Consider the following 13051-nt stretch of genomic DNA (forward strand, 5'->3'; position numbering starts at 1 on the left):
GGATGCCATGATACCGGTTTTCTGAATGTTGAGTTTTTTTTTTTTTTTTTGATTTGTCTAGAGTTTTATTTTTTTATTTTTTTTTTTATATATATATATATTTTTTTTCTTATCAGCCATAGATTTACACATATTCCCCATCCCGATCCCCCCTCCCACCTCCCTCTCCACCCGATTCCCCTGGGTCTTCCCAGTGCACCAGGCCCGAGCACTTGTCTCATGCATCCCACCTGGGCTGGGGATCTGTTTCACCATAGATAGTATACATGCTGTTCTTTTGAAATATCCCACCCTCACATTCTCCCACAGAGTTCAAAAGTCTGTTCTGTATTTCTGTGTCTCTTTTTCTGTTTTGCATATAGGGTTATCGTTACCATCTTTCTAAATTCCATATATATGTGTTAGTATGCTGTAATGTTCTTTATCTTTCTGGCTTACTTCACTCGGTATAAGGGGCTCCAGTTTCATCCATCTCATTAGGACTGGTTCAAATGAATTCTTTTTAACGGCTGAGTAATATTCCATTGTGTATATGTACCACAGCTTCCTTATCCATTCATCTGCTGATGGGCATCTAGGTTGCTTCCATGTCCTGGCTATTATAAACAGTGCTGCGATGAACATTGGGGTGCACGTGTCTCTTTCAGATCTGGTTTCCTCAGTGTGTATGCCCAGAAGTGGTATTGCTGGGTCATATGGCAGTTCTATTTCCAGTTTTTTAAGAAATCTCCACACTGTTTTCCATAGCGGCTGTACTAGTTTGCATTCCCACCAACAGTGTAAGAGGGTTCCCTTTTCTCCACAGCCTCTCCAGCATTTATTGCTTGTAGACTTTTGGATAGCAGCCATCCTGACTGGCGTGTAATGGTACCTCATAGTGGTTTTGATTTGCATTTCTCTAATAATGAGTGATGTTGAGCATCTTTTCATGTGTTTGTTAGCCATCTGTATGTCTTCTTTGGAGAAATGTGGTGCTGGGAAAACTGGTCAACCACTTTGTAAAAGAATGAAACTAGAACACTTTCTAACACCATACACAAAAATAAACTCAAAATGGATTAAAGATCTAAATGTAAGACCAGAAACTATAAAACTCCTAGAGGAGAACATAGGCAAAACACTCTCAGACATAAATCACAGCAGGATCCTCTATGACCCACCTCCCAGAATATTGGAAATAAAAGCAAAACTAAACAAATGGGACCTAATGAAACTTAAAAGCTTTTGCACTACAAAGGAAACTATAAGTAAGGTGAAAAGACAGCCCTCAGATTGGGAGAAAATAATAGCAAATGAAGAAACAGACAAAGGATTAATCTCAAAAATATACAAGCAACTCCTGCAGCTCAATTCCAGAAAAATAAATGACCCAATCAAAAAATGGGCCAAAGAACTAAACAGACATTTCTCCAATGAATGTTGAGTTTTAAGCTGACTTTTTTGCTCTCCTCTTTGACTTTCATCAAGAGCCTCTTTAGTTCTTTGCTTTTTGACATAAGGGTGGTGTCATCTGCGTATCTGAGGTGATTGATGTTTCTCCTGGCAGTCTTGATCCCAGCTTGTGCTTCATCCAGTCCAGCATTTCACATGATGTACTCTGCATGGAAGTTAAATAAGCAGAGTGACAATATATAGCCTTGATATACTCCTTTCCTGATGTGGAACCAGTCCATTGTTCCATGTCCAGTTCTAACTGTTGCTTCTTGACCTGCATACAGATTTCTCAGGAGGCAGGTAAGGTGGTCTGGTATTCCCTTCTCTTTAAGAATTTTCCACAGTTCGTTGTGATTCACATAGTCAGAGGCTTGGCTTAGTCAATAAAGCGGAAGTAGATGATTTTCTGGAACTCTCTTGCTTTTTCGATGATCCAATAGATGTTGGCAATCTGATCTCTGGTTCCTCTGCCTTTTCCAAATCCAGCTTGAATATCTGGAAGTTTATGGTTCAAATATTGCTGAAGCCTGGCTTGGAGAATTTTGAGCATCACTTTGCTAGCATGGGAGATGAGTGCAACTGTGCAGTAGTTTGAACTTTCTTTGGCATTGCCTTTCTTTGGAATTGGAATGAAAGCTAAACTTTTCCTGTCCTGTGGCCACTGCTGACTTTTTCATATTTGCTGGCATATTGAGTGCAGCACTTTTACAGCATCATCTTTTAGGATTTGAATTACATCACCTCCACTAGCTTTGTTCATGGTGATGTTTCCTAAGGCCCAGTTGACGTCACATTCCAGGATGTCTGGCTGTAGGTGAGTGATCACACCATTGTGATTATTTGGGTCGTGAAGTTCTTTTTTGTGTAGTTCTTCTGTGTATTCTTGCTACCTCTTCTTAACATCTTCTGCTTCTGTTAGGTCCATACCATTTCTGTCCTTTATTGAGCCCATCTTTGCATGAAGTGTTCCCTAGGTATCTTGAATTCTCTTGAAGAGATGTCTAGTCTTTCCCATTCTGTTGTTTTCCTCTATTTCTTTGCACTGATCGCTGAGGAAGACTTTCTTGTCTCTCCTTGCTATTCTTTGGAACTCTGCATTCAAATGGGTGTACCTTTCCTTTTCTCCTTTGCCTTTAGCTTTTCTCAGCTGTTTGTAAGGCCTCGTTAGACAACCTCATCAGACAACTAGGTCAGTCGTCTGTTCATTTTTATCACTGTGAGTGGTTTTTCTGTGAATATACCACAGTTTGCTTATGCATTATCTTGTTGATGGACATTTGAGTTATTTACCCTGTGGTATAGAATAGGTATTATTGTTTATTTTATATATAGAGTGTGTATCTGTTAATCTCAAATTCCAAATTTATCCTTTCCATCCATTTCCCCTTTGGTAACCCATAAATTGGTTCCTGTGTCTGTGAGACTCTTTCTGTTTCATAAATACATTTATTTGTATCATATTTTTTAGATTACACATGTAAGTGATGTCATATGATATTTGTCTTTGTCTTCTGACCTCACTTAATGTGATAATCTCTAGGTCCTTCCATTTTTCTGCAAATGGCATTCATTCTTTTTACCGGCTGAGTAATATTCCACTGTATATATGTACTACATATTCTTAATTCATTCGTCTGCTGATGGATATTTAGGTTGTTCCATGTCTTGACTGTTGTAAATAGTGCTGCTGAGAACACTGGGGTGCATGTATCTTTTTGCATTAGAGTTTTCTTTGGTTGTATGCCCAGGAGTGGGATTGGTGGATCATATGAAAACCTTAGTTTTTTAAGGAATCTCAGTACTGTTCTCTGTGCTTCCCAGGTGGCACAGTTGTAAAGAACCTGCCTGCCAATGCAGGAGCCCTGACTTCTTAACCTCCAATCCTTGAAATAGTACGTGGCTGTGTTTGTTTAGGTGTTTTTAAATTTCTCTCAGCAGTGTTTTCTAGTTTTCAGTGTACAGATTTTTCACATCTTTTATTAGGTTTGTTCCTAGTTATTTGTTGAAATTATGTAAAAATAGAGTTGGACACAACTGAGCAACTGAACGGAACCAGTTGATTTGTGTGTATTAACCTGGAATCTTGCAATCTTGCTTATTTTTAAAAAAATTTTATTTGGCTGTATTGCATTATTTTTGCACAAGTGAGATCTTCATTGCTTCCTGTGGGGTTTATTGCACCGAGTGGGATCTTTCCTTGTGGCCCGTGGACACGCTAGCTGTGGCCCCTGGGCTCAGCAGTTGCAGAGCACAGGCTTAGTTGCTCCACAGCACGTGTGATCTTAGTTCCCAAACCGAGGATCAAACGCGCATCCCCGGCATTGCAAGTTGGATTCTCAACCACTGGACCACCAGGGAAGTCCTTCTTGGTAATTATTATCAGTTTGAGTGTAGATTAAAGTTTTTTTCTATGTACACAGTCATATAGCATCTGTGAGTAGATATTTTTGCTTTTTCCTTTCCTTTGTTTATGACTTTTTAATATCGGCTGATTACAGTCGCTTGGATCTTGAGTACAGTGTTGAATAGAGTAGTGAAAGTAGACATCTTTTCTTGTTTCTGAACTCAATCAAGTATTACCTGCAGACTTTTTGTATAAACCCTTTATCAAATTGAGGAAGCTCTCCTTTTTCCTTAGTTTGTTGAGAGTTTTTTGTTTTAAGTCATATAGGTATTGAATTTTATCAGATGCTCTTTGGGCAGCATCTTTTGAGATAATGCTTGTTTCTTTTTGTCTTTCATTCTGTCATCATTGATTTTCACATGTTAAGTCAACCTTGTATTCCTCAGATAAATCCACTTGATCAAGATGTATTATCTTTTTCATATACTTCTAGATTTGATTTGCTAATTTTATTAATGATTTTTGTATTTTCTGTAATTTTCTTGTAATGTTTTGGTATCAATGTTATCCTGGCCTGTTAAAACAAATCCAGAAGCGTTCCTTCTTCTTTGAAAGATTTTTATTAAGGCTAATATTTCATCAGTGAAGCCATCTGAATGTAGTTTTCTATGTGAGATGGTTTATAATGATAAATTTAGCTTTTTAAACTGATAGCAGCTATTCAGGTTTTCTGTTTCATTTGTTTCATTCAGAAACTTTTGGTTTTTAAACAACTATTCATTGTTCATAATTTCCTTTAATTCCTTTTAAATGTCCATAGGATCTGTGGTGATGGTTTCTCTGTTGCATTCTTCATGTTGCTAATTTGTTTTCAGGCATCCTTTTTTGTATCTTCTCTCTAACTTTTCACATCTACATCATCCTTTCTGTTCCTATTTTAGTTTAGGACAGTGCCTAAACTTTTGGTAGGACTGTTAAAGTAACCTCATACTGGCCTTCCTGTTTATAGTCTGTTTCTCTGTATCCCAGTAACCTAGTTATAGAAGGTAAGATCTTTCTAAAGTACAAATATAATTAAATCTTTCTTGGCTTACAACTTTTTAATAGTTTCCTAATACCTTCCAAATAAAAATCTAAGCTCCTTCATATGGAATACAAAATCATTATTGATAAGATATCTATTTCTCTGAATAGAATCCTGTTTTTCCCATGTATTCTTTACCTTTTCATCTCCCCTGCAGGCCATAGGGAGCTATATTTCACTGACTTTCTAGTTGCTCTAATATGTCACTTCTCCTTTGCTGAGATTATTGTTAATATCTGCTAGGTATGAGCTCAGTATTTATTTGACATAATACCTTTTATTCTGTGTATCTTTACTTTCACAGCAAAATCTAGCTGCAAAACATTATTTTTAACACACTTTCAATTTTGCTATTATTTCAAAACATATTGAGATAACATGTATCTATTTGCTCTAGCCAGAATACCTGTCAAGTAGCGACTTGATCCCCCTCCTCCCTGCACCAGTGGTGATGAGTTTTATCTCTGCTTGATAGTCTTAGTGTTGGTACTGACTAATCACCCAGATGACTGGATGGTTTGTATTTCTATATAGTACCATTTCACAGTTCACAAAATCAAGAGACATTCCTCTGAAACTGGCTAAAGCAGTTGGTTTGGAGGTAAAGCAGTTGTTTCTTTTCTTGTCAGTTCTTCACCTCTTCACCCCCAGGGGAATCAGGATGTCCCATATTACGTTTGAAAGCCTAAAACATGTCAAACTTTTATTCTTCTGTTGAGTTTGAAAGGGGGGGACGTTATTAGCTCCATCTTGATGTAGCAGGGGCTCTGAAAGTCTGTTTGTATAACACTGAAGATTGGAGGAAATGTGACTCTTGTCTGTGTGTTTTAAGCCCCTAAGGTAAGATCAGAAAGCGTCTGGGGCAGTGAGAGCCAAATAGTTGAAGTCATACATTAATTATGGTCATGAATCATTTTTATTTTTAAAGTCTTTACCATTTGACAAGGTTGTTTGCATAGTACTAGTGAGTTTTAGGCAGCATTTTCCCTCCTTTTAAAGTAACAGGTTATTTTGTTGATTTCTACTCTGGGTTGATAATGCCTATCAAATTAGAATTCTGATAACATTTTTAGTAGAAATTGCTTGTTTCTTGCCAGAATAAATGGTCTTTAATTTATATGATTTTTCTTTTGAATATATTTTGAAGTTACAGAAAACTGTCACTTTAATCTTTTAACTCTTTCACTGATATCTATTGTTGTTCAGTCACTAAGTCATGTCCGACACTCTGCGACCCCATGGACTGCAGCATGCCAGGTTTCCCTGTCCTCCACTGTCTGCTGAAGTTTGCTCACACTCATGTCCATTGAATCAGTGGTGCTATCTAACCATCTCATCCTGTGTTGCCCTCTTCTCCTTTGCCTTCAAATCTTTCCCAGCATCAGTATATCAGTATCAATAAAAATAATCAAAATTTGGGGACTGTACTTTTATATACAGGCATTAGTCGACATTCAGTCAGCTATATGTTTTGTGCTACATTCTGTGCTAAGCACTGGGAATGTAAATGAAAAAAACTTGTTTGTTTCTTTTTCTCAGAAGGATCTAGTAAAGAAATAGCAAAGGAAATAGACAGTTGCCGTAAAATGTGGTTCTATAATCTTTGGTAGTGTTAGTGTCTGTATGATGCCATGGAGCCCCATAGGTAGAAGTACCTTTGCCTGTCTGGGATAGTTGGGGAAGGCCTTTGTAGGAGAATGTATGCTAGGGGTGTCCTTGTCTGTTAAGAGTGAGGGAAACTTATAGGCAGATAGAACAGCTCACTCAAAGGTACAGAAGGAAGAAATGGAATGATGTGTTTGAGAGTTGCTAGTCATTCAGTGTTGCTGGAGTTGTGTGTACAAGGTTAGAACAGCAGAAAATGAGGCTGGGGCCACATCACAAAGGGCGTTTCCTTGGTTTCATGTTTCTTAGTCACCTTTATAGGAGAGTATTGTTCTCAAGAGAGTGTACACCTGCACACACAGCAAGAGTCAGTGGGATGGAGAATAGTCTCCTCTATTGGATTTCTTTGGGGTCTCGAGGAAGTTGCAAAAGAACTGATCTCATGAGCAATCTCAGAAGAGTTGCTTCTTTTTAGATCACCTGAGAAGTCCTCACTAACTATCAGGTGGTTTCTGAAAATGCAAAATATGTCTTGATTCTTTTTAGTGCAAGGTGTCATGATAATAATGTTGGCAGAGGTATTGATATTATCAACTCCCTCACAAAATTAACATCCTTGTGTATAGGGTAACTTTCAGGTTAGGAGAGTTCACCAGTTTTATTCATTTAAAAAACTGAAGTAGAACTTCCTTACAGTGAATTACTTAGATCTTAAATTTAAATTCTGTGTGTACCTTTGCACCTCTCACCTCAACCAAGAGATGAAACATTTCCATCATTTCAGATAGTTGCTTTATTTCCCTTGGTCTCTTCTAGTCAGTCCTGCCTGACAGAAGCAACCAGCCACTCTTAATTTCTGTCATCGTGGATTGGTTTTACCTGTTCTTGAACTTTGTTTAAATGGAATCATATAGTATGTACTTTTTTGTGCCTGAGTTTTTTCACTCAGCCTAATGTTTTTGAGGTTCATTCATATGTTGTGTATATCAGTGTTGTGTTCCTTTTTAATGCTGAGTAGAATTTCATAATATGAGTATACCACAGTTGGCTTATTAATTCTCTTGTTTGATGGACATTTGGGTTGTTCTCTGTGAACGTGCTTACAAATATCTTCTTGTGAATATCTTTTTATATTTCTTGAGTAAATGGTAAGCAGTAGAAATACTGGGTCACAGGTTAGGTGTTTGTATAACTTTATAAGAAACAGTTTTCCAAAGTGATGACACTATTTTACCACCAGCGCATGCAAGTCCTAGTTGCTCCACATCCTTCTAGCATTAGGTGTTATAATTTTAGTTATCCTATCAGGTATGAAATGGTATTGCATTTCAATTTTAATTTCCACAATGAAAGATTTTGAGCACATTTCCCTATGCTTATTATCTTATATCTTACTGTTTTCATAATTTATTTTTGGTTGTGCTGGGTCTTCATTGATGCATGTGAGTCTTCTCTAATTGTGATGCATGGGCTCCCCATTGCGGTGGCTTCTCTTGTCATAGAGCACGGACTCTCATATCTGTTTTGTGAAGTGTTTCACTCTTTTGCCCATTTTTAATTAGGTTGTCTCTTTGTTACTGATATGTAAGGGTTCTTTATATACTCCAGGCATAGTACTTTGTCAAATTGATGTTTTGTAAGTATTTTCTCCTAGTCCATGGCCTGCTTTTATATTTTCTTAATGGCATCTTTAGATGAACAGAGATTTTTTTTTTATTTTGGCAATGCCTAATTTATTCATTTTTAATTTTATGGTTAGTGCTTTTGTGTCTTCTCTAAGAAATCTTTGCCTGCCCCAAGTTTGCAAGAGATTCTCCTTTGTTTTCTTCTACAGTTTTTATGATTTATATTTACTTTTATATTTACTATGATATTCTTGAGTTAATTTTTTTTTTGTGCTGTGAGGTTGGGAATGAAATCCATTTTTTCCCTACCCAGTGTTTCCAGCACCATTTGTTTAAAAAATTTTCCTTTTTCATTAGTCTCCCTATGTTCCTTTGTCCAAAGCCAATTGACTATACATGTGTAGGTCTGTTTGTATGCTCTTTATTCTGTTCCATTGATCTATTTTTTGATTCTTATAGTGAAATCGCTCAGTCATGTCCGACTCTTTGCGACCCCATGGGCTGTAGCCTGCCAGACTCCTCTGTCCATGGAATTCTCCAGGTCAGAATACTGGAGTGGGTAGCTGTTCCCTTCTCCAGGGGATCTTTCCAAGCCAGGGATTGAACACAGGCCTTCTGCACTACAGGCAGATTCCTTACCAACTGAGCCACCAGGGAAGCCCAAGAATACTAGAGTGGGTAGCCTATCCCTTCTCCAGGGAATCTTCCCGATCCAGCAGCTGAACCGGGATCTCCTGCATTGCAGTCGGATTCTTCACTGTCTGAGCCACCAGGGAAGCCCGTCCTTGATCCTCATACTAGTACCGTATTGTTTAATTGTGTAGCTTTTATAAAAGGAAGTCTTGAAATCTGGCAGATTTAAGGATTGGTTTATCTCTTATAGATTCTTTGTTTTTCTATATACTTAGTAGTATCAGCTTCTTAATTTCTACAAAAAGAAACACACACACAAACAAAGCCTGTTGTGATTTTGACTGTAGTTGTGAAATTATTGACCCACAGAAATATAACTGAATGTTTGTTGACCCTGTGTCTGTGACATTATTAGTTCTTGTAGTTGTTTGTGGATTCCTAATGATTTTCTACATGAAAATCATGCCATCTGTGAATAAAGAAAATTTGAACATTTTAAATATGTACATGTACACAAAATATATAAGCTATATTTGAAGACAGATACCAAGAAAAGCACAAACCTGTAATTAAAGCAAAAAAAAAAAAAAAAAACTCTTAATTTTTCAGTGCTCCTTGTTTCAAAAGGTCTGCTGCTTTAATTCAGTCTTCTTGGAATTATCTTTAATTTTTTTCTTCTTTCGGATACCCATAAGTAATAGCGTTCATAGCAGTGATATTTTTTTAATGCCTTTACTAATGCAGTTAATATCTCTGGGCCTCAAGTTTCCTCTCTTTAAAGTGATAGGATTCAATCAGATTATTTTCTGAGGTCTCTCAGATTCCCATTTTAGCTCTCAATACGTCACAGACAGGCAGGTGGGCATAGAAAGGGTGTTTTTAGAACATACTGTAACCCCTGTTATTTCCCTGTTGTAAATATGCTAGAGAACTGTGAATTGATCAGTTTGAGTTCATTATTCTGTTTATCCTGGAAGCTTTGTTCTCATTTTGTTCCATTTATGCCTGTGGCTCTGGGTTGAGTTTATAGTTAACTCACTTAAATTTTTCTACAACTTTTATTTCTAGGCTTCATAGAGCCCAGTGTGCAATTAAACAGACTCAGGTAACTGTTCAGAAAATTGGAAAGGAAATTGAAGAAAAACTAAGACTCACATCTACAAGCAATGGGCTGGTAGGTTTTTATATATTAACATCTTTAAATTCCTTGATTTCTAAGTGTGATCACCATATTCTTCTTGTATTAATTTCTCTCTTTCCCTACTCTCCAAAACCTTCAGATAGTTTTTTCCTTTTTTTCCCCCTTAATGTTTCACTGAGACTTCTGTTAGTATTTAAATGTTAGAAATCAAACTTTCACATCTGCTAATAGTGTAACATACAAAGTGCCTTTTTGTGCTAATTGGAACTTTAGAATACATACAGTTACTTAGAAAATAATCAAAAGCTATTTTAGTAATGTCTCATAAATATGAACTCAAACTGTACAGACACAAACTATATAATGAATGAAAAATAGCTGCCAGAAGAAAAAAATATATAAACTTTAGAGACTAATCTGCTTTAAAAATTTTTTAAATTATTTGGATTGAATTTAGTAAATTAGTTTATGGACAGTGTTCTCTTTCGGGCAAGATTCTTTTAAAGAGATATTTCCAAAGAATAGATATTCCAACCCAAATAGACAGATTTAATTTACTAGCATAGTTTTGGGGTTGCTTTATACTCTTCCTAGTGGAATGAAGATTCTTTTTAAGTAGAATAGTGAGTATAACCAATAGATGGAACTCTCAAAGTGAAGTCACATTGCTAATGATAGCTTTGGGGAAAAAAAAAATGATAGCTTTTGAAGAAATTTGTGCTATGATTGTATTAGTGCATTCTAATAAGTACCTTTAGTCATGTCCGACTCTTTGCAACACTATGGACTGTAGCCTGTCAGGCTCCTCTGTCCATGGAATATCCAGGCAAGAATACTGGAGTGGGTTGCTGTGCCCTCCTCCAGGGGATCTTCCCAACGCCTGGAATGAACCCGCGTCTCTTACGTCTCCTGCATTGGCAGGCAGGTTCTTTACCACTGGCACCACCTGGGAAGCCCATGCTATGGGTAATGGTACTTTAAACTCGAATCCTCAAATTAAGTCTGAAGTAAAAACCTTTTGAGTATTTGCACAAACTCAGTAACATGAAAAGGCAGTATAGTCCAACTGTCATGCACTGCACTACCAATTTGGCAAAAGCTCTTTATGGCCCCAAACGAAAGTTCCATTACCTGTAAGATTTGCCAGACATAATTATTCAGGGAATTAACTATAGAAAAGCAATTAACCTACACAGGTTTTCTTTCATGGAATTTGAAATTAATGGATGATAAAGTAATCTGTATAAAAACTGCTGATTTTGACCTATAAATGGCAGTGTCATATAACTCAACCTAACATATAAAATGGCTAGTTCTGTGCCTGTACATGGCCAGCATGCAAAATGTGGCTGCTGCAATAACTACAGTAATGATACTTGTTATTCATATGACTTTTCTTGCCTGTGGAAAATCTTCCACTTTGGAGAAGCTGTTAAACCTCGTCCTGTAACTCAGGCCCCAAAAAGGGCCAAACTCCAGGCCTCAAGTATATTGGAGGAAGAGGAAAATATATCTAATTTTAATCCTTTCTATAGTGTACAAAAATACCACATTTTTAGAGCCTTTGTCTGGTGAGACACTGCTAGGTTTTTTCTTATTTTCCTTTCCCAAGGCAAGACTGGGAAATTACTTATTTCATTAAGTGACAACATATGCTTTGTCTCAGTATGGAAAAATGTATGTTTAATCCTATTTTTCTAAAATATAAGTGGTGACATGCAGAGCAAGGTGATAGAATGTAGGAGTTTAAAGAGTTCAGGTTCAGAGGTTCACTGTGTGTTTTTATGCGGCCTAGTCAACATAGAACAAAATCATGGGATTTTTGAACTGAAAGTGAACCTAGAAATCTATTTCCTTTATAACCTCACTTGAAACCACACCCAACTAGTACATTCTGTTCCCTTCCCTCGTTTGATTTTCTCCATAAAAATATTACCATTTAACATGCTATACACTTTACATATGTATTTTATTTGTCTCTCTAAACTCTGTGAGGAGAGGGAGTTTTGTCTGGTTTTTTTTCTTCTCATGGCTGTATTTTCCAGTGTAGTGGTGGACACACAGTAGGTGCTCAGTAAATATTTTTTGAATTTAAGAATGAATCTAGTGTAATATCTTTTTAAGGAATAGGTAAATGAGACCTAAAGAAAGTAAGCAACTTTCCTATGATCATTAGACAGAGTCAGAATTTTTGGTTTCTTTGCCTTTTTTTCAAGAAGTAATATTTGTTTGTTACCTACTGTGAGATTTATCTGTAATAAATTAGAAGCTCTTACTATTATCTTTTTTTTCCTTCATTCCCTTTCCAAATTGGCCCAAGGTCCTTATTTTTCAACTCAATCATTTTCAGTGTATAAGAATTAATTTTAGTCTAAGTATAAATACAGTCAGAAGGTATATTTGATGTAGAAAGAAATTAGATTACCTTCTAAGATCAAATATAATTAACTGTTAGAAGAAATTAGGTTCATACTTTCTGAACTTTGGCATCTTGTCATCAATGTCCAACATAATTTTGGTGGCATGTAATTATGTTTTTTAAGAAATTTCTGCAGTTATCATTTTGATTTTTTTTGCTTCAGTGTTTTCGATTTTGTGAAATTGCCTTTCCTTCCAGATTTCCTTAATTTTTACTTTAATGTACCTTTTCTGTTCCAGAATCCCATCCAGAAAACCATATTGCTTTAGTAGTTATGCTTTGTTAGACTCTTTTTGGTTGTGAAAATTCTTCAGACTTTGATTTTTTTATGACCTTGACAGTTTTAAGGATTACTTGGTCAGCTGTTTTATATAATATCCCTTGATTGGGGTTTGTCTGATGTTTTGTTGCAATTAAACTCAGTTCTAATGTCTTTTTTTGTTCCAATGTCCAGTCTAGGACACCACATTTACTTAGTCATCATGACTTCCTAGGCTTCTCTGATCTTTGACAATTTTTCGTTCTTTCCTACTTTTAAATCATGACTAATCACTGCTGATAGTAACCTTGATCCCTTGGTTAAAGGTAATGTCTGCTGTGTTTATGCACTCTAAAGTTCTTTTTCTGTACTCTGGAAAGCAAGATATTCAACCTGGCTTCCACTCAAGAAGAGGGGACTTCAGCTCCACCTCCTGGAGGGGAGACAATCTTAACATATTATTTGGAATTCTTTGTGAGGAAGATTTGTCCCTTCTTCCCCCACTCA

General features: G+C 36.5%; 1 protein-coding gene across 4 annotated transcripts in view; it reads left to right on the forward strand.

Annotated features, from left to right (window-relative positions):
- The window catches only part of UVRAG (UV radiation resistance associated), a 319155-nt gene that overhangs the window by 131502 nt on the left and 174602 nt on the right, over positions 1–13051 (forward strand). For all 4 annotated transcript variants that reach the window (XM_043907751.1, XM_043907741.1, XM_043907747.1 and 1 more), the window contains one exon: positions 9794–9899. In XM_043907751.1, coding sequence (XP_043763686.1) covers positions 9794–9899 — 106 coding nt within the window. The remainder of the gene's footprint in view (positions 1–9793; positions 9900–13051) is intronic.

Source organism: Cervus elaphus, chromosome 1 (assembly GCF_910594005.1).
Source record: "Cervus elaphus chromosome 1, mCerEla1.1, whole genome shotgun sequence".
Lineage (NCBI taxonomy): Eukaryota > Metazoa > Chordata > Mammalia > Artiodactyla > Cervidae > Cervus > Cervus elaphus.